This window comes from Dreissena polymorpha, chromosome 8, assembly GCF_020536995.1.
Source record: "Dreissena polymorpha isolate Duluth1 chromosome 8, UMN_Dpol_1.0, whole genome shotgun sequence".
NCBI lineage: Eukaryota > Metazoa > Mollusca > Bivalvia > Myida > Dreissenidae > Dreissena > Dreissena polymorpha.
In genome coordinates, this window is record NC_068362.1 from 95,697,659 (window position 1) to 95,721,717 (window position 24,059).

Below are 24,059 nucleotides of genomic sequence, written 5' to 3' on the forward strand. Positions count from 1 at the left end.
TAACAAATAAAAAACGCATTAATTAAATACAGAACAAAAGTCAAATGAGACAGACCGACGACGTCAACGTGGATAGATGTTTATTGAATATCAAACACACACAATAGTTTTAGATAAAAACACCAATAATAGTTTTTAAGTACACGTTTAATAAATGGGCAAAAAATGGAGGTAGACAGTGTGACTTGTTGTAAGAAAAAATAACAAAAAATGAATACCTTCACATTAACGATTCACAAACGCAGACAGCAAAATGCAACCTACATCAATGTTTGGATTCAAAAGTGGCAAATGTAAACATCCAACAAAAACAAAATATGAAATCACACGGATTCTTAATTATGGCAACAAGCGTAACTTTAACAACAATAATTCAAATGTTTACATCATTAGATGATATATTTAATATTACAATACTGCCGATTACTTTTGAGAAAGTTTGGATGAATAACTGCGCGTGGTAAGCAGTCATTCAGGAGATATTGACATCGCAGAGAATACGATTATTACAAATGTGGGCGGTGCTGAAATTATGCTATCGATCAGGGACATGATAAGCTTCGAAATGGGCCTAGTTAATAAGTGTTATCGGGCAGGCTTATATTAACACTGACAATTCTTTGATCAGCGTCTCTGATGTCATTGTACGCTTGTGGCATAATGAATGTTATTTCACTGCTACGCTTTCGTACAATATATTGACTAAACTTGTTTCACACCTTGCAAGGTCATTAGGAAGCCATGTAACTATTATTAAACGTTAACGTTGAGGCAAAACGAATGTTACAAAAACGAGTGCTCTGTTATAGCAAGAACGATGGCATATGTATGTTGCGCATTATACAGGCCAAACGTCTTGACTTTACAAGCTTTGCTGTGAAGTCTTAACCCATTTATGCCTATCAATTTATTTCCAAAATTAGGGATGTCTAGTATATTTATTTCTATATTTAGAATATTTCTTACAGAAATTCCTTTAAACAAACAGTGCAGACCATGGTGAGACGCTGCATCTCATCTGGGTCTACGCTGTTTGCCAATGCCTTTTTTTCTAGACGCGAGGCATAAATGGGTTAAATATATTAAATATAAGGGTCATGCTCTGTTAAAAGGGGGTTTAATGCATTAGCGTAAAGTGTCGTCCCACATAAGCATGTGCTAATCAGGGACGACACTTTCCGCTTTTATGATATTTTCCGTTTGAAGAAAGTCTCTTCTTAGCAAAAATCCAGTCAAAGCGGAAAGTGTCGTCCCTGATTAACCTGTGCGGACACAGGCTTATATGGGACGACACGTTACGCTCATGCATTAAACCCCCTTTTCACAGAGCGAGACTCATTTTATAACTAGCTGAGGGCCATTTGAGTTATAGGTATATGGTTCAAAGAGGACATGGACTTAACAAACCTACCATTATTAACATGGTTCTAGACAAACAGATACACAAGGAAATAAAAAACAACTTATTCGATTGATGAGACATCCAATACATTGTTTGTTGTACAAAACCACCGACGATCGTTTTCGTAATGCCAATTGTAGTAAACCAAATGGGTCCTATATAGACATTTACGTCGAGACAGGCTCCTGCTGCAAAATAAAATTAATCTCTTGGGGTTGCTCAGTCTTTAAAATGTCGGGAATTACGACGAAAGTTTCTTGTTAGGGGTATGATACAATTATATACAAAAGCAAATCTCTTTGTTTTTTTCGGCATAGCTGTTTAACGTAACTTTTGACCTTAGGTGACCTTAAGGTTACATTCATAAATATGCCCGCGGCTACCCACGAATGAATACACTTCATTAAGTCCATTGGCTGATTTGAGAATACCACCAGAACATTGGAAACATGTCTTTCTAACACTGTTTTACTGCGTGTTCAGCATAAAACAATTTTATCTCTTATGAAAAGGCATGATAGGTAGAACAGTTTTACACTCAAATCTTCGCATCACTGCAATCTGTGCGTACATTCTACACCTTCGTCAGTTCGCGGTTAGTGTGTGTGAATGGCAGAGTTTATATACAGGTCATCGCTGCGTCTTCACGACTACCTTATGTGCTGACCGGAGTTCGCGGCCAGTTAAATAATCGTTATATAATAAAGACGTATAGCGTGAGCTAGGTGAACTGGAATTTTCTTTAGACCAGAAAGATGTTAAATGAAGATATCCAGTGATATAATTATGGTATCTCAATAATAGATTATGAATGCGTTTTCAACAATACCATGATAAATATTATTTTTAATTAATTTAACATGAATTATACCACCATATTGACTAATGTATTATGATTCTCGATACTGTTAATACTCGAATCAAATAGCAATGCCCGACAAACCACTAAAACAGGTTTGTTCGAAGAACGCGCGTATAAATATTTAAAATATGTACGGATACTTCGCGTGTTGCCGGTTGACTCATATGTTTTACTTTCACTTCCATTATTCTTTTGGTTTTCTGTTTTGTATCTATAGGTTTATGACCAGCAATATGTAATAATGTAAAATAAGCCGCGAAAACTCCGCGTAACATCCCGTACTGCGTGTGATGCAGCTAAGAACTGCACAGAAAAAGACATTCGCTATCCTTGATCTCATTCATTTAACTCTTTACCTTTCTAAACGCCAGCCACAATCAACGCCGTATATCTTTTTAAAGATATTTCTTGTTTATACTAAGTACTATTTATGGAAATGTTGACTTATTTAACTTTATGCATATGCTTTTTAACTTAGCGTATACTTTATAGTTGTTATTAAAGGGGCCTATTCACGTTTTGCTTAATTGACAAAATAAAAAAAATAGTTTGAGAATCGCAAATATTCGTTGCTGTTATGATATTTGTGAGGAAACAGTAATACTAAACATTTACCATGCTTCTAAAATATCCATTATATATGCATATTTTGACGATTTAAAAACCTGAAAATTATAAAGCGTTGCAAAGCGAAACGATTGAATAATTTGGAGAGTTATGTTGTTGTCGTTAAATGTTGTGATACTACGAGGATTGCATATATAAAGTATTCAATACATCACTCATTAAATGAGAACGGATGGACGAGTGGTCTAAGCGATAGACTTTTACTCAAGGGGTCAATGGTTCGAGCATAATTGAGGGTTACTTATTTCTTTTTTAAATTGTATTCTTGTTTTTTACTGGAACTTTTTAGATCCAATGTTTACATTTATCAATTTAAAGCATTGAATTACATACTTAAATACATGCCAAAATACGTGAAAAGGTCCTTTTAACTGACCTCGTTGCTCGAATGCTGAAGCTCAGTAGACAAAAGGATCGTTAATAAGACAGATAATTATCCATACAAATTTAAAGACGCAGAACGCACATAGCCGAGTAAACCCACGTATGTTAAAGGTATACCATCGTGATAAAGAACTTACGATTTTAAGTTATGGAAAAGCTATTAAACGTATGTATGGCAAGTTAACCCATTTATGCCTAGCGTCTAGAAAAAAAGCCATGGCAAACAGCGTAGACCCAGATGAGACGCCGCATGATGCGGCGTCTCATCTGGATCTGCGCTGTTTGCTTAAAGGAATTTCTGTAAGAAATATTCTAAATATACACATAAATATATCAGACATCCCTAATTTTGGAAATAAATTGATCCAATTTAGGAGGATGGGAGAGTCCATTAGGCATAAATGGGTTAAAAACCAAATCAAGTTATGTACAAAATGAAGTTGACAAACATAAAACAGACAAAAAGACACAATCTTAATAGAGAAAGTACCGACGTGCAAAAAGCACTTAAAATAATAAGTGCTTCATTATGAATAAATAATCAAATACAATTGAAATATTATATCGTCTATAAATAATTCAATAGCAAACAAACATTTTTGACGATGCTGCTTCAGCGAAGCAGCTCGTTTTAGTTACCATACCATGAAAAAAAAATTCACAATGGCGACCTATGTTAAAGATTGAGTTAGCTAAATTTTCTCAATCGGCATATCTCGCTGATTATTATTGATGAAGGTAAAGGCAGCTTGGTTCCCGTACTCTTTCAAATTTATTGAGAGGTTTGGGAAAGGAACCAGACACGAAACTGCCAGGTTGCACTTCAAACGCTGTGACGCTGGGAAAACTCCAAATGTAGTTATTTTCAGATGGTCGCTTTAGCGACCGTCTAAAGTACTTAGTGTAAAATTCAGGTCGGTACGGCCTAGGCATGATTAACCCAATTCCCGCTTACTACGCGCAAGAAAGAGTTGTATAATTTATGCAAGAGGTTTGAGTTCTCCAATTATGTTTATTCACAAATGGAAACATTATATTAATATCGTGTTAAATGCAATAGTTTCGAATGGTGTTTTATAGAAAAGAATATAAAAACAATGATCGTATTGTACGTGTCGCGGAGGAGATTGTTTATGAATGATTAAAATAGTCCACTTTCTGCTGCGTCTTCGTGACGTAGTACTTTCGCTCATCTCATTGATAACTCTGCGGCTGGCGATAAACAATGGGGAGTCCGGGTGAGAATAACGCACTAGTATAAGGTTACGCTTGTTTATATTCACAGATCTCAATTAATAATACGTTGACCACGAGTTCAACAATTATAACAGGGATACGATAGACAACATAAAAAATGTTTCATTATCGCTGAAACTGTTAAAAAAAGATTTAAATATAACAAGAATATTCTCTAAAAAATGTAGTCTTGCTGTTTTGAAATAAGGTTTGGAAGTTTGGTTTCTAAATAACTTAATTCAAAACAAAAGTTTAATTATAGTGTTTTTTACTTGTTAGTCGCATATTTACCGCATTAGAATGTGTGTTATAATAGGCAAACCATACATTAGTAAAATTCAATCTGCCTTCGCACATAGAAGGAATGGGTCAATTGGGTGCTGCGTTTCCTTTGCTTACTTCAGTTAGAGGTCAATTCTTTACGTAATAGCAATCACAAGGCTCCGGCTTCAAAGGAATTGCGGAGCGTTCTTACATAATAAAAGTCGTAGTCGCATGGTATTTGCGTTTAGCGTCCTATTTGGTCACGTGGTTCTTTTTTCGCGGGTGTTTTGGCATTCATGATATGAGGCTATTAATAGATGCGCCTGTCGATAAACAAAGAAAAGTTTACGGGTTATAAGAACGCAATAGGTTACGCTCTCACATACAACTCAATGACGTAATACAGGTCGTAAATTGAGAGATTCGGGAAAAAGTTGACGCTTATTTATATTCTCAATTTATAAAACGTTGAACATAAGTTCAACAATAACTTCAGCGATACGATAGACAAAAACAAAAAAAAAGTTTCATAATCGCTAAACCCGAATATAACAAACAATTTATAATAATAATACGAATGACCTGTTTCATAACCTCGTTCATGCTACTACAGCGCGTATTTCTGGAAAACGTTCTTTTGTTCTCAACAGATAGAGGCGATCTTTTGTATTTACGGGTGCTAGCAACGAAAAAGTAGAAGGTTAGTAGAAGGTTTAGCTTGTTTATATTCACAGTTGTCAATACATAGACAGATGGATATGAGTTCATCAATTACTACAGGCATACTATAGGCAACCTCGAAAATGCTTTATAATCGCTAAAACCGAAAACAACTAAATATATTATATTAAATATATTTATAACAATAAATGTCTTTTAAAAATGTAGTCGGCGTATACGCTGACTTTGAAATAAAGTTAGCAATTTACTTTTCTAAATAATCAAACACAATTAAACAAAAGCTAAACTATTGTGTTGTTCACTTGTAAGCTGCATATTCACCGCATGAAATGTGTGTTAGCATTGTCAAACCACACATTAGTGTGAGTAAATAAAAAATATACTACGGGAGAGCACTTCATATGTGTCCTCATATGCCTTGATATGAGTATCTTTCTTCACTATCGAAATATATCGTATGTTTATATTTGATTTAAACGCAGTTTTCTTTCGACACATTTAAATCACACGTCAATAGCGCCGTCATGCGAAAATGGGTCTTATGCGTTTCGGCAAGCGTTTGTTAAACCCAACATGTGCTTTTGCGCAGTAAGGCCATAGGCGATGCTGTTCGCTTTAAAATCACTCAATATGTTATGTTTCTCCTTACCAGAAGGAGGGATAGCTGAGTGGGCTATTTATATGATAGGCGCATATGGAATAAGACCCATTTTCGCATGACGAGGGTCATTACAAATCTCATTGCGAATTGAAAATGCCACATTTAAGAACAATGCTTTTTGATACAAAATTGAATTCAAAATAGCAAACTTGTTAATAATGGCAGCCTATCCACACATTAAGGAATGATTTCCAGACGTGCTGACCAAGTACGGCAAACATTGTGGTATGATAATAAAACGATTTTCTCTTATCGTGACACTATACTATTTCGCTAATGATTGTTTTCTCATCTTGGAGGCGAAAGTGAAAGTCTGCGAGATGGATTGTAACGCTTAATTGTAACAGGGCCACAATTTGTGTCGTTTGAGCATACAGAGAGAAGTCCGGAATTCCTTACACTGAATAGTGCTACATCCTTTGAATTGAGCACATACGCTGTGATGTAGCAAAATTCAGAGGTTGTATCTCGAATCAGCTTATTAAATATTCGAAAGTATCTCGAATCAGCTTATTAAATATTCGAAAATATTCATGCGTGTCTGTTGGCGTTATGTAAAAGTCCCTAAGATGAAAACTGAAACAGCTACGCCTAAAAGCGCATTAGTGCTCTATACCTATGTTTAGTTTAGCGTTGTTGACACCGTGTGAACTGCTCGGGTAACAAGTAAAGCATAAACAGCAATGTTTATATACTTTTATTCCTCCATATACAAGATACTAAGATTATTGCATATTTTGAATTTGTATATGGTGTCAAAAATCAAAAGTTTTGTACACGGAACTTTCATTATGAATTTATATTCTTGGTGAGAAAGTCATTTGATATTAGAAAAATATTCTTTTAATATGATGGTGACTGCAAATTTTCTTTATATTAAGTTGTCATTACCATTTTCTTCATACTTTCTATGCTTTCAGAACTTCCAAAAAGCATGTTGTTTTTATTTTGTCTTAGTTATTTCTATGAAATAATAAGGATGATAAAAAGTGCACACAAAACTCGACTCGTGCGCCATGACACACACTTTATAAAGTTGAATGGCGTGTGTTCATTTTAAACTTGCGATTGATTTTCAAAAATGAATTGCGTGTTAAATTATGCAATAGCGAACATCTTCAGTGCCTTCAGCGCTTTGATTATATTTAATCGAGAATGTAACCCGCCTCCCAGTTTCGCTGAATGGCTGAAAGTTACCCACGGGTACTACTTACCCCTACCCCAAAAAATTATTTCGTACCTAAAATTGTTTCGTAACAATTTTTTTTTCCTACCCAATTTATTTTTCGTACTCAATTTTTTTTTCGTACCCTAACTTTTTTTCGTACCCAATTTTTTTTCGTACCCAAATTTCTTTCGCACCCAAATACCCATTTTTTGTTGGCATAATTTGTAAGTACACAATGTTTTCGTACCCAATTTTTATTCGTACCCAAAATTTCTGTACCTACATACACAATTGTGGTGATGTAGATAAACTTAAATTGATGCTTTTATATCCATCCTCTTCAAAAGCATCGTCACAGCAGTACTGTCAGTACTTTGATTACAAACCTGATCACATCATGTAAATAGTCATGTCTAGCACATACAGCCGCCATGTAGTTCACCGTTTTGGTGAAGAAAATACAGCAAGATGATAGTCTTAATCGAAACATAATACTTATTAAAAAAGGTATTGAGAACAAACGAAGTTAAACGGTTCAGGGCAGTTCGGACTAGTAGAACATCTCAGTAATTTTCAAAATACATGCATGTAACGTATCGAATGCATATTTGCAGATTAATGTAAATTATCGTTTCAATGTCCCATTTATCCAACGTCAATTGCTCAATCGTATTTCAATGGGAATAGTAAATCTTGATCAACGTATCTAGTATCTACACCTTACTTTTACTGAACATTATCATCAGATCAGAGGCATTCAGTGAGCCAGCATTGAACCCCGTTCTATGACAGATAATTATATCTGACATAACACGCCGCAAACATGTCAAAAAAAGAAATCAATCGTTAGTGAAAAAACCTCGCAATAAGGAAGTGAGTTATGTCGACTATTTCTCTCAATTTGAGATTTACAACTAAAGGATTGTATGAACCACGTCGTGCGAAAATGGGCCATATGACACATCCGAAAAGTGTGGCTCCTGATGTGGGTATCCACCCGTATAATCTGTTGAGGGGTCATTATGTCCGCTAATGAGACCATGAAACCGTGTTTGACTTTATAGAGGACATGGTAGCTTTTAACCAGAAAGCGCCATTGCGCAGGTTAGTCTTGAGGTACGCTGGTCGAATATGGTATAATATATAATTTCGCACGATAAGGCTTATATTAAAATCGCCTCAATAGCCGTGTAGGGTTTATTATTTAAAGAAACTAATGCAGCACGAATTGCATTCACCAACCTATGTCCCGAAAAAATGGGTCGTGTGCAATATGCGGTCAGCGTAGCTTCTGTTCAGCCCACACATTCCCTATCCGCTATAAATCAACGCAAGCTTTTGTGATATCCTTAACGGACATGGAAGCACCATACCAATTAGCTGTTATAGAGCTGCGTTTCCTGCATGTGGCATAAGACCCATTTTTTGCACGACAGCTCATATACAGGTGAGCATAATACACCTACTTACCTGTTCTTTAAACATATCTCACTCTGAACAATATCCGGAACATAAATGCATTAACTCGTTTCCGCACTACTCACAACCTTCACACAATCCAATATAGACGAACAACAGCATTTGGGTCCATCAAATACTATTCGATTCTAGCGAAAGTGGTGTTTTATTGGTATGGATGCCACATTGCTTGAGCGTATTGAGAAATATAACATGGATTTGCGTGTCTTGTTTGTAAAGGCGCCTTGTAAATCGATAAGGAACTCTTGGAATCGTGCGAATTCTTCACATGCATCCGTATCATTGCGTGACCTTTTTTGGTAAGCCTATGTGCAGTTACAAGACAGAACGTGTTTTTGTGAAACAAGTGGTGTCCAACTACAGCGGTATTGTTTCGCCCTGTTCGTATATGAGAATTCGTACACGGATTTGTCCTGAGCAAAAAATTAATCCCACGCTTGCTGCTCTCCACCCAGGAGTAAAAATGGGTACCTGTGATGGAAAAAATGCCAATGTGTCGTGGCTGCATACTGCGCCGAATGTAAACGTACGACTTATAACCCAGTGATCGGGGGGTAAATGTCAAAGTTGATTGAAGATGAGTCTAGTATCGTAATAAGACTATAAACACATGCATTTACCATTCAATAATAGAAGTTTTTTGGAGAAGAACTTTTATTTCAACAAATACATATACATACATGTATATACACACTTGAAATAGACCTTTATGGTCATTGTTCACATGCATGTATATATGTTTTGGCATAACAACATAAAACGATGTCTGTTCGACCATATAAAAGCTTATACTTGCTATATCGGTGATTAATACCATTTTGGTCGTTGAATGAATGTCCATTCTTACGATGTAGCCACGTCGATTGTTTCTATAATTATGTTTATGCTATAAGTACTAACCCGGTTTTGTATTTTTAATCAAAGTTGATATCTTCCTCTTCAAATAATGTATAAATAATAATTGTGTGGAGCATCCATTTATTTCAGAATCTTTATGATGTGCTTTCATTGAGTGAAATAAAACAAAAAATAGCTAAGACTATATTTTTGTCTTGTAACGTGATAACAGAATTTATTTATTTTTATCTTGTTATTTATTAATTGTTATACAGTGAAATATTGAATTAAAAGGTTGCATTTTTCCGTCTACAGTCGTGCCATTTTTGATAATGTAAAATATGTTCCTATCTGGTTCTGACGCATCTACATTCCAGCGCAACAAAATCAACAAGTTAAATCAATATTCATGCTCAAGCATAGACATGTATGGAATTTTAAATATTTCATAGATTGTTAATGAAACATATGGATTGCATGAAACGTTTACACTTACAATATATTAACCACCAAAGGACAATACAAATGTATTTTCCATTAGTTCTTAAATAGCTAGAATGTGCAGTCTTTTTTCACATCATGCTAAGATCTCATGATAACGTTTGATACACGATTGATGTGTCTTAAAACGTGAATATACTGTTAATGTAGCTTTGAATAATGTGCGTTTGATGTTCCCGTCAGGGTTGCTGATGAGTTACTGTCATTCATCGATAATTCCTCTTACAACAATATAATGCACGAAGACCGACGATGCAGTGATTAGTTCAGATCTAGTTAATTATATCCAGAAGTCGTTAATGCACGCATATATCTCTGTAGCATAGTTAGGCGTACACGATATGCAATGCATTGACTTAAGTGCTTATATAAATAAAAATATATTAGTTAAGTTTGAACATATTTTAATAGCTCGATTGCATTGAAAGCATAAGGTTTATTTAGGTTTTCTCTAAACCGTAATATAATGATATATTTCAGCATATATGAACGTATTAATTATGATCTAAGTTCATGTTTGAATTGTTATATTTTCTTTCTATTGCAAATTGTTATTTTTATAACACAGTTACGAAGCATGCGAACTGAAAACAAAAATTGACTTGTAAAACATATAAAAAATGTTGATTTTATAATGAGAATAATGTTCTATCATTATGATAAATTAAAAATTGAATGCCTCAAATAAAGCAAGGCTATTGTCCTAATTTGTAAGAAAATTGTCTTTTTAAACGCTTACCATGTTTATTTTATAATAAATGCATGTGTTCCTTAAAAAAAAAGATACACAATACCAAGCTTGGCTGAAGTACAAAGGCGAAATGTCGTCCTTTATGAGTTTCAACCTTTTCTAGATGTACATGCTTTTTTTATTTTCTGAGAATATCATTCGTAAACATCAGTATTTATAATCTGATTCTTATGTACACGTGCATCTCCCGCCGACTAAAAATTACTATGTTATATGTCGTCTCCGTTAACACGGATGCAGTGATCAACAACGAAACATTTGCCTTTTTAAATCTAATACCCCTTAGCGCACATGGGTTGAGAAAAGCAGCAGTGCGATGAACTTCTCGCTCAAGAATCTTTGAGTGCTTTTCGCAGAATACGAACGCAGGACCATACGATCCCGATGTCCGCGTACTACCAATGAATCACTACTCCCACCATAGGCCTTCAAGGCTGAGTATGGTTTTAATACGATTTTCTTTGGACATCAAACTATGAACACAATTTACAAAAAACTCGTTTACATTTCTATCTTCGTGTACTGCCTAACCGCTTATATGATCGATTGAAGATGAAATGTCTTTATTGGTTCAACCTCCCAACCACACCAAGCGACTAGACAGACATCAATCATCAGATGACATGTGGAAACGACGCCAACGGACCATTAAACATTGGTGTTCAATTCCATTATTGTTGCTGGATGCTACGCGATTATTGATGTTTATCACAGACAGAATAAAACGAGTGCTTTGCTATAGTATTGACGAATATCGAAAATAAAGTGTGCGAGAGTTGCTCTGGCATTCCAAGGAATGAATCTATTACTGCAACTACAACGTGATTTTGTTCACAGATTTTCATTATTTTTTTGGAAATTTCAATTTCTTCAGTAACAGATCTGATTTTTTTTTATATGGTTTAAGATTATAATTATAGCCAGATAAATGTGAATAAATCGGCATCCGAAGTTTAAACATTGGACATCAAGGAGCACAATATAACACGTGACCACTCCGACACTTAGGCTTTTAATAATATTTTTATCTACAACATTTTATGTAATTTTGCAAAATCCTTAACAATTATTTTTCCTTTCAGGACCTCAAGCAAAACGAAAATCTAATTTTCAGTTATTTCAATTAACAGCTGGGAAATTAAAGAGATTTTAATGCTAAATAAAAACTACTGATCACTATGTTGTGTAAAATTATGTTTCGTAGAATGAAATTGACAAAACGACGTCATTATTTAGAAGTTGTTTGGAACTCTTTGATCAATTGTCGCTCCGGTGTTCAGTGTTTATTGTTGGAATGGATCAAATATAGTGGCATACCTAATCAAAATTATCCACATGAACTAATTTTTAACACATGCTATACCCTGTTTCCCATGTAATACAACCATTACATTTTTTTTATATTACACATGTGTCATACAACATTTTAAAGCGTTTTTATTGGCTTAGTTTTCGTTTATTGACCAATAGCATTTTGTTATTTTGACGTTGCAACGTCAAATGACGTCACGAAATGTAAACAACATTCGGGATTTATAATTATGTTTGCGTAAATATTTATTTAATTTGCTCGTTTAAAAGCATGTGATAAAAAAGATCTGACACTTGTTGTCATATCATACCATATTTTATTAAACTTGTCAAGGAAATTCCTGAACTCGTTTAATAAAATATGGTATGATATGACAACTCGTGCAAGATCCTTTATTTATCACATGCCACACCCTGTTTCCAATGTAATATAACCATTACGAATATTTGTATCTTACATATGTGTAATATACTTTGTAAGCGTTTTCATTGGCTTATTTTAGTTCGATTGACCAATCGCTTTTTTTATTTTGTTGAAATGACGTTGCAACGTCGAATGATGTCACGAAATGTAAACAACATCGGGGATTTATTATTATGTTTGCGTAAATATTTATTTAATTTGCTCATTTAAAAGCATGTGATAAAAATGATCCGACACTCGTTGTCATTTCATACTAGTTCAGGAATTGTGTTAGTAAGCGAGCCTTTGGCGAGCTTACTAACAAATTTCCTTGACGAGTTTAATAAAATATAATATGACATGACAACTCGTACCAGATCCTATATATATCATATTAATTTCTTCTATAATCATTCAGACACAATAATCATAGCAAATATCTCTCAGTAGATGTCTGAATGTAAAGAGGTACCTCGTTAAACATATAAGCTGAAAAAGGCCAAAGGAAATGTGAATCATTTTTCGGCGTAGCTATCTTATACGTGCTTTGATGTAATTTAACCTTCATAAACATCCAATTAAAAGAATGTAAGAGAATTTCACCACCGGTAAGCACGCTTTGAATAATCCTTTAGCTATTCACGACGTCTTCAAATATGCATTGAACGCACGAGTTTAATAGAATGATGTCAATAATTTAGTAGTCGTATAGTGCTGCCGTTGTGGACTTACGTCATGGAGGCTTCCGAATTCATGCAACACATTATAAAAACGAATAACGGAATATGCCCCATAAACTGCACATTACGATGGCCAATTTAAAATTCCATACTATAAAAACCTAAACCAACAATCCGATCGATCAATAAGGCATTGCGTACACGCGAACTAAGTCATTCGCCAAGATTGATTGGATATGTAAAGAACATGAGGAGTAGAAAAAGCTTAAATGACAGTTTAAATATGTGTGCACTTGATTGTGTACATGTTCTATTAACTGAAGGCTATTTCCAACATTGAGAAAAAAAATTGTTTTTACAGTACACACTATTTTACTTATTGTGAAAGTAACTACCCAGTACAACTAACAAATGTCAATACTTAATGTATCGCAACGAAATTTCAAAGTTAATGACAAACGGCGATCCGTTTCGTTAATAGCCTAATCATATTATCGAACAACATTTTGGAATTAAACACAACAACGCTAAGCGTACATCGTAACTAGCTATGATGAGAGAAGATGCAATAACGCCAGGACTAATTAGCTGTATAGTGCATGTTTACGCTGTACATCGAATGTAGATATGTTTACGCGCGTGTCCTGGAAACCATAGCAACGTTTTCTCGTTAATTTTGGAGACCAGAAGAAAACGTTGACATCCGATGACACCAACATTTCCCAGAAATCGATAACTACATAAAAGCAGTAAATTCGAAGCCATAAAGGTATTAGTAGTAAGAATACGAGATGGGTTGCAGATATCAATTTAATGCATTGGATTTGTTTTCATCAATCACCGAAACACGCGTAAGGGCTGAACGTTTGATTTGTCGACTATACGTTGCTATGATTTGTATTCCTATAACATATACATGTAAATAGTATAAAGTAAACAAGAGTCATTTTCATTTGCTAAGAACAAATTGAAACACAAAAACACGTCGCTGAACGATATATTAATGTAATGAATGTAGTACTACTTTTAGCGAGTGACCAAAAGCTTTAACAATAGGACTATAAAAATGTAAATACGTCGTCAATGTTCAAGACAGTACAAATTACCGATTATCATCGTGCAATTCGGGAAAACAGAAGTTTGCTGCATCATGCAATATTGCATAGCATGTTTGTATATTCAACATTATTGTAATAAATATAACTGAAGGCAGTTGTTAATAATAGTCTGAAACGACCTCCATCACAACAGCTTTTAATATGTAATTTAACTCAATATTCATTAAAAATGGAAACTTGTTAAAACGCTATAAACAAACATCCTTTTCTGAACATTTACATTTTACAACCGCTTAAGAAAACCGCCATAAAATGGTGATATCAAAGTTACATTGACCAATCACGATTTTAATGGAACAGTGTATGTAGAAAGCAGAAATATAGTCTTTACTCTGATTTTTAGTTGTCCTTGAAATGAAAATGATTGTTTAAAAAATCCATAACTTATTAGTGTAGTCTCTAGGTTGGCAACGTAATTGTCGGGATATGCTAATACCTTAAAATGGCTATATTTGCCGTTAATTCAGGGCAACAATCCGGTTTAGAAAAGTAAGAACCATAAACAGTAGTAATGTCCCTTGCAATTGGCGTTGCAAAGGAAGACAGTGTATCAAGAGAAAATTTTCCTGCAATGTCCTGAAAAAAAGACTAGGTAAAAGTGAGTTATGTGTTTTAATGTATGTTGCGTTTTGGAAAATGTTCATGTGATAATACTAAAACTTTATACATTGCACATTTATTTTCTCTTAAATGATACCAGTTTTAATTAATTTGTGATTCATATAAATATGTTGGTCGTATATATCATTGTCAAATAATATAGAGCATTATCATGAAACGATGAAACACGGGAGTAATTAAATCTGTAAATTTGAATGTGGATTATGTTTTAAAAGGGTTATGATTCTTATCACACAAAAAATAAAAAGAGACGAGAGATAGAAATCTGGCACAATTCTTTGATGGTGTCACGGCAAATTGAAAAAGAGGGATAGTGCTTGCTTGTTCATAACATTCATAAAAGAACAACACTGTAAAAAAAAAACAACGTGTTAGCGTGTGTGGTCTATCAATGTTAATAGCCTAGCATCACATGTAAAGATGATATAACGTTCTTTATGAAAGTAATACACGTCCATCAACAGAGTTCTTAACGGCAATATTTCACATTTTCCCATGTAAACAATGAATAAAGAATCTGCCATGACGAAGCATTAAAACATTTATTTCAAAAAATTTCTAATAAACTCGCTTATATTTTGATAACATTTATCATTATGATTCACACCAAAAGACTTAAAATGATATATTCAATTTGTAAATTAACAAGCAAATTCGTTGAATTAATATCCCCCGCCAAATAAATTTTGTTTATGGATAGGTGTAGAACTAAAAAAATGGTATAAGTGAATGGTTATGCCTTTTGTCAGTTATTTTTTTTAAACTCATTTGTACCTGTGATGGGTTCGCAGACAATAAAATGCAGATAGTATATTTTTCATGAATCAATTAACATTGATAATATAATGACAAAAGGAGAAATTGCTTGTTATGAGCATTTTCTTACATAGAAATCTTACATACTGAGTTATTGTCCCGAAAAGTAGCAACATACAAAAATAACAAAGCACAATAACTCAAAACTAAGATAAAGGAGGGTTCTTCAGTGTTCAATATGTATTTAGGTGAATTAAAAAGTCTTGCCTTTTCCACGAAAACATTCAATCTTACTATACATTACATTTTCAGAGTGATGCAGAGTGAACACAACATCCGCCATGACATACGTGGAAATAACATTAATACGTTTTTAAGGTTAATCATCCATCATTGAGTACGACCTTACATGAAGCATTTGTGTAACCTTGACCCTTGATGTGAATCGTATGACCTTACATGAAGTATATTATGTGACGTTGACCTTAACCCTAGACATGAACCTTGACCTTAACCCTAGACACGAATCTTACATATGACACACAGCAAGGAAGAAGATGGAGAAGAATTATGGAAGGTTATTACAGATTCCACTGATGCATAGCAAAATAATGGCTAAATAATAAATATTTCTACAAATGTGACCTTTGATGTGTGACCTTGACTTTGGTCAAAAACACATAAGTCTTGCACTGCCTGATTATTGAGAACAATTACAATAGGACATTTTAAGAATCCATTTAGTATGGTAGAATCCTTACCAAAAAAGGCATATTTAATCAAATAGTGTATTTTTGACATTTGTGTGTGACTTTGACCATGACCCTAGCAACCTGATTCTTATATTTGACACTCAGCTAGATAATGAAGAACAATTGTGGACAGTTATTACAGAATCTCTTGATGCATAGTATAGGCATGACTAAATAATGAATAATTCATCAAATGTGTGCCCTTTGACCTTAGCCCCTAGGATTATGGGTGTTAAATGTGAAGCTACCTCAGATGATTGAGAACAACTATGGCAAGTTTCATGGCTCTGGCTCATGTGTTAATGGAGATAAAGCTGCAAGCTTATATTACAAAGCATTTTTTTCAAGATACAAAGGGCCATAACTCCGTTATTAACATATGGTGTAAAATGTCATTTGGCGTGCATCATCCTCTTATCCATATATATACTCATACCAAGTTTCAATGAAATCCTCCAAACACTTCCAAGATATGGCTCCGGACACACAAGTTCCGGACGGACGGAAGGACGGACAGAAAAGACGGACGAACGGAGGGACGGACGGACGGACAACGCCAAAACAATATCCCTCCGCCTATGTCGGGGGATAAAAAAGTAAAAAGAGGGAAAGAATTGTTTGTCTTTATCAAGTCTTTGTTAAACGATTATAAAAGTTGTCTCCCTTAAATAATGGGATAAGGTTCAATCAGAAACGTTCAGCCAATTTGAGGTATATTGGAAAAATTCGGCGAATAATAAAAATGAATGAGTTCTTTCTTCTGGAAGGCAAAGCTTTGATTCTATTTGGGGGAAAAATAATACGTTAAATTGTCGTCGAAAGATACTGTCGTCTTACCACAACCTTCGTCTAATGAAATACATAATGTATAATTCATATCAACACCCTGCTATGTTAGTGTAAACTCGGTTCTGTTTAATAACGATTTGATTAGACAAAAACTACAAAGAAAAATGTTCCGTTATATTAAACGCACATATCCATGTTTAGATTGATTATATACATTCGGTTAACAGTAGACTTCAAAATTTTAAATAAAGAACAGATATAAAAGCGATCTTTGTATAGAGTTCACAAATATGATCTATTAAGAGTCTATCGTTTAAACTAATCTGTTCCAAATGTGCATGCACATACATGTATATATTCAAGGTCGATGCATTTTTTCATTGATACACTGGTAGTTATAAACAATATGACATAAATGTACAATTATATTATCTTTCTAAGCGTTCCATAAAACAAATTCATATTTCAGCAGAATTTTTCTTGAAGTTATTATAACTAATAGTGTGATAGTGTTTTGCAGAGATATACAAACTCTGATTTAATTGGCGCTTTGTTTCTGCACCTAACTTTATAAATCGATGGTCTTAAGCGATAGCAGAGGGCGAGTATTTAATAAGTCCTATTATATTGGACCCGCGTCATGAAAAAATGGACCAATGACGAGTAAAATATTTTATGTAATTATAACAACAACACCATAATGGCACGTTAAACGTTACGTTTTAGGTAAAGGCGCGTTTCGAGTAGAAAAGTTTTCCCATGATTAATACATATTTCGAATAACATCTTCAAGGAACGAGACAACTTGATTAAACGCTCAATACACTATTAGCTGGATTGTAATGCGCAGATTGGTTAAACTAGCGTGTAGCGGCGCCTGATGATTCTTATACTTTGCAATTTGCCAAGGTGTGTTTGCAATTAGTGCAACAATTAGTTGGGCAATTACCAAGGACCGTCGAAAGAGTATAGAAAGCCTCTAGCGAAGGATTGCATATTGCTCGAGAAAAGTGAATTGTTATTTACAGACGATGAAACGTTCCGCTTTGTCAGTATATATTAATGTCTATAGTATTAGTTAATTGAACAATGTTCTGGGAAATGAAGACTTACTGCACTTGCGTATATTGTTGTCCAAGAATAGCCTTACATTGCACACGGCTAGTCAGAGAACATTCTTGTGGCTTCAACATTCCACACGGCCAGTCAGAGACCATTCTTGTGGCTTCAACATTCCACACGGCCAGTCAGAGACCATTCTTGTGGCTTTAACATTCCACACGGCCAGTCAGAGACCATTCTTGTGGCTTTAACATTCCACACGGCGAGTCAGAGAACATTCTTGTGGCTTTAACATTCCACACGGTGAGTCAGAGACCATTCTTGTGGCTTTAACATTCCACACGGCGAGTCAGAGAACATTCTTGTGGCTTTAACATTCCACACGGCCAGTCAGAGACCATTCTTGTGGCTTTAACATTCCACACGGCCAGTCAGAGACCATTCTTGTGGCTTTAACATTCCACACGGCCAGTCAGAGACCATTCTTGTGGCTTTAACATTCCACACGGCGAGTCAGAGACCATTCTTGTGGCTTTAACATTCCACACGGCCAGTCAAAGACCATTCTTGTGGCTTTAACATTCCTCACGGCCAGTCAGAGACCATTCTTGTGGCTTTAACATTCCACACGGCGAGTCAGAGACCATTCTTGTGGCTTTTACATACCACACGGCGAGTCAGAGACCATTCTTGTTGCTTTAACATTCCACACGGCCAGTCAGAGACCATTCTTGTGGCTTTAACATTCCACACGGCGAGTCAGAGACCATTCTTGTGGCTTTAACATTCCACACGGCCAGTCAGAGACCATTCTTGTGGCTTTAACATTCCACACGGCCAGTCAGAGACCATTCTTGTGGCTTTAACATTCCACACGGCCAGTCAGAGACCATTCTTGTGGCTTTAACATTCCACACGGCCAGTCAGAGACCATTCTTGTGGCTTTAACATTCCACACGGCCAGTCTGAGACCATTCTTGTGCCTTTAACATTCCACACGGCCAGTCAGAGACCATTCTTGTGGCTTTAACATTACACACGGTGAGTCAGAGACCATTCTTGTGGCTTTAACATTCCACACGGCCAGTCAGAGACCATTATTGTGGCTTTAACGGAATTTGTAATTTAAATTAGTTTTAGTCTTTTAAAAACCTAAATCCATTATAAGGGATAAGTGGCGACCCTGATAAGCCTGTGTGGACTGTACAGGCTTATCTTACAGTAAGTGATTCAATTCATTTTTTCTTTCATGTGGTCTTAATATAGTCTTGGAACAAATTGCTCATTCAAACCCGCATGTTTGGAAATAAAAGTGCATGAGTAATTTTAATTGATAGTAAGACCTTTGATACGGCACTTTTGTTGCGGATGTGTACATAAAGTTCAATACACGTTTTGGCTAACCATCTACATATACCTCAATAAACAAAGGCCATGCATAACCGGAATTTTCAAGTGTTGTGGATAATATCCGTTTTTTCAAGAAAGTGAACCAAGAAAAGCAATGTTTTATTATTGAATACAAGACCTTAAGAACGAATCATTCAATTAATGCACGACTGAGTGAGCGAGTGAGTGAGTGAGTGACTTAGTGAGTGAGTTGTTGAGTGAGTTTGTTAGTGAATAAGTGAGTACATAAATGGATGATGAATGAAAATGTATATTATCTTTCTGGTTAAGTTCACACTGCAAACCTGGACACATTAACATTAGTTTAACTCTTTCAGTGCTAGAACCGAATTTTGAAGGCCTTTGTAAACAGTTTGGATCCAGATGTGAAGCCACAGAACGTGGCGTCTCATCAGGATCCAAACTGTTTGCTATTCTAAAATCAAAGACAATGCTAATTTTATAATTCAGCAGAAGACATTTTAGCAGACGACAAATTTCCCAGCATGCAAAGGGTTAGACTTTGGCCACGCCTAACACAGAACCGTCTCCATGTCCGATTTACGACTGCTAAAAAATAACCAACATAACGATAAGGATCGCTACATGCAACAATATGTAAGTTGTATGTCACCGCGCACAAATCAGTGCTTTCTTTCATACCGGATATTCATCTCCAACAAATAAGATGTTATCATTGAGAAATGAGATTGCAGTAACGGATACGGGTCTGCGCTTCTATCCGGATAGAAATCCTGGTACTCAGCCAAACACCTGTCTGCCAACCTCTTGGGTTCACTCTGGTTTTACTAAATATTTAATTGCGGAATTAAAATACCGGGACCTGGTTTGCTATTAAGACGGATACGTAAACATAGTCTAAGATAATAATAAAACACATTATGCGGATTGTAATTTATCCCCGTTTCAACGCGACATTGACGGTATATCACCTTATGGAATATACTATTCAACCTTGTGGGATATACCTGTCGCGTGCACGGACTACTTTTTACTTTACCACTGAATGATTTTTCATAAGATTTAAAGTCGAGAAAACTTTAGCTTAAAAAATTCGAGACCTTCAACCTTTAAATCTAGTCATATGACATAAGTTTTCGCCATCCGTATAATAATGAATCAGCTGATTGATGGCGTCATAAAATGACATTCTTATTGCGTCATTTTCCCCAATGTTTGACGCTTTATTATAAACGCGACTTATTTCACTTGAACATGTACTGTATATCGAGATAATTGTCAATTTATCACATTTTCCTTATTTCGTGTAATGTGCATTGTTTATAATCCATCCATATACTTTTGACATTTAAGAATGTACAACAAGCCATACAAATATCGCACAATTCATAAATAATCTGCAATATTTGCTTTCCGATTAAATTCACGTTAGGCATAGAGCTGTGTAAAGTATAAGATGGTAAAAATAGAACCACACTGGAATTCGGAACGTCCCTTTTTGTACACGGATATTATCCACTCATTTATCTGTTGTGTAATGGAATGTTTTCCACTCTTTGTGTATTTATATATTAAATTATTTTGTACAATATGGGCATTTACCATAGACAAATAAAACATTGTGCAAGTTTAAACATAATTATGTTTGTATGCAGAAATCTGCAAATGCAACCGAGTTTACCAACGGCTTTTATTTGATAAACTGCTCCGGTTCATTTTAACAGCAGTAATGTACATAGAGTACATGACGTAGCGTGTGATGAAGAAGAAAGTTTATTGAGTTCGCAAACTCATTTGAATATAGTGATAGGATGGCATAAGGGTCTTTATTTAACTATGCTAAAATAATTATTAAAGACCCTAGATGCAAAATCGTCAATTAATGAGTTAAATGGATTATTAGATGGATTTTAAAGGATAATTAAAGGTAAGAAACTAGTTCGAACGTGTTTTGGTTTTTGTGTGTACTTTTGTCGTTCCCTGTTCTCGGGGTAATGATTTTAACATGGGCGCCATTGATGCATCGGATCACACACGGCATACCCATAACATTTTATAAAAAACACGTTCTGCGCATCCTTAAATTCGTCGTCCGAAGTCGGAAAACGTATTGCCCTGTATATTAAGTCAAATAAAGTGTCAGTCGCTTCAATTGTCTGTTTACTTGTCGAGATTGTCAAGGTCGTCGATGGTGTACATGTATCATAATGTGGACATCGACATCATTTTGTCAGGAGCAATCGCCGCCATATTGGATTTTGATTATTTTCTTTCGAAAATAAAATGAATTATAGTAAAGTAAAATCTTCTTTTTGCGGTCGTTATGTGTAACAATTTGCATACTGCGTAAAATTGAATCGAGGCATACGGTGATATTTTTACTTGTTTTACAGTATGTGTGTGATTTTTTTAAAGACTATTTTGCGTACCAGAACAAATACATTTATATCACTACGCATGGTTACATTCGTTAGATTCTAAGCGCTTTTAAGACTGAATTGAAATTATTGTTAAGGTTATAAGATCTATTTAATCAAATGGGATAAATAGAATACTAGGGTTAGCGTTGAATACAGAGAAGTTCATGTTGCTCGGCTCGAACACCGAAAGCGCTCGACAAGGCTCGCGCTCCCGGCGTTCTAAGCCTCGCAACATAAACTTCTCTGTATTCAACGCTAACCTAGTATTCTCTATATCCCGAGCGCAAAGCAGTGCTGTTGGAAGAACGCGCATTAGTTTTGCCTTGTTTATTTCACGAATACAACAGGCGTAAAATGAATGTCAATTATGGCATGATAAATGCAAATGATGACATAGTAAATGTCAATGATGACATGGTTTGTGTTGCAACTTTTTTGTTGAATTTTACTCCTGTGCATAGGAATTTGATGAACGTTATTTTAGTGTTCGTTTACAAAACAAAACTAATTGTATGCAAGTGAATACAATAAACGTTGTAAAATAAATATTCATCTTTTGAACTCGACTTCTTGTTTCATATATCAAATGTCATAATCATGTTTATAAAAAAAACACAATATCAACCACTGCACCTGCCGAAAACATACACAACTAAATGAGTCGCGTTCTGAGAAAACTGGACTTAATGCATGTGCGTAAAGTGTCATCACAGACAGGCTAATCAGGGACGACACTTTCCGCTTTTATGGCATTTTTAGTTTTAAGGAAGTCCCTCCTTACTGAAAATCAAGTTTAGGCGGAAATTGTCGTCCCTGATTAGCCTGTGTGGACTGCATAGGCTAATCTGGGATTATACTTTACCCACATGCATTATGCCCAGTTTTCTCAGAACGCGTCTCAAATGGGCATCGGAAACTTTTAAAATTGCCTATTTTGAGGTATGCTTAATAGCTTGATTTCACTGATATACACACTGGACACACATATTAAATTATTACAATGAAAAAACCTAACACCTAAGAAAACGCATTGGATCAAAGTATTCAACTAGTTACAACCGAATTGTATTGACCATTACTTATCTATTTCAGATCTAGTCTCGTTTCTCATTGAAACAGCAATACATAAACTATATTTCAATTCTTAACTATGCTGAAAACACACATTGCCAGCATTACATATCTTGCATTCATTTCATAAACGTACCTCTTCGAAATCGTCGTATTCAGAGCCCATGTCGTCAGTAATAATTCTTACAAGATATCCTACGATAATACACGATAGTTTCGGAACAAAATCCTTGAAATAATGCCCGAACCACTGATAATGTTTCCTGATAGGTCTTCGATAGGAAACACACAAAACTACACGAACTAGTTATATAGGAGAAGAACAAATACTAAATATTAAATAAAAACACCCAATGCACACGCTTAACGATACAAAACAATTGCTAGACGTTTATTTTGTTATGATTATAAAATTTCCTATCGACTTTGAACCGTTTCGATCTGTTGCTGTCTTGTTGTCTGTATTTTAAAACCGTTTTATCACAACTTATAAGTCACATATTGATAAATCAACAACTTAGATCTATAAGTCACATATTGATAATATGTCCACGTGATTTTCTGAGGAACTGTAATACAATGAAACCAACCACGCTCCACAATTCATCCAAGAGTTGCGCAGGTCAATTACCGAACGTTTATTCCTTGAGTGTATTTAGAACCAAGTATACAGTGATACGAAGTGAATTCTCTTAGAGATGTCGAGAGATGGCGATCTAAAGTATGGAATAAACCTGACGGGTATTTGTCTCACCCGGCATACAAAAAACAACTGCCACAACCCTACTTAAATGAGTGTACGAGTAACTGCGGAGCATAACGCTATTTAATTGCGTCTTATTTGTTTTCGTT

The 24,059-nt window shown here is 35.1% G+C and overlaps 1 protein-coding gene across 1 annotated transcript in view; it reads right to left on the reverse strand.

Moving 5' to 3' along the window:
- The window catches only part of LOC127842709 (dipeptidyl peptidase 4-like), a 99,794-nt gene extending 75,959 nt beyond the window's left edge, over nucleotides 1-23,835 (reverse strand). The window contains exon 1 of the mRNA XM_052372385.1: nucleotides 23,344-23,835. Coding sequence (XP_052228345.1) covers nucleotides 23,344-23,373 — 30 coding nt within the window. The 5' untranslated portion in view covers nucleotides 23,374-23,835. The remainder of the gene's footprint in view (nucleotides 1-23,343) is intronic.
- Between the last annotated feature and the right edge of the window lie 224 nt (nucleotides 23,836-24,059).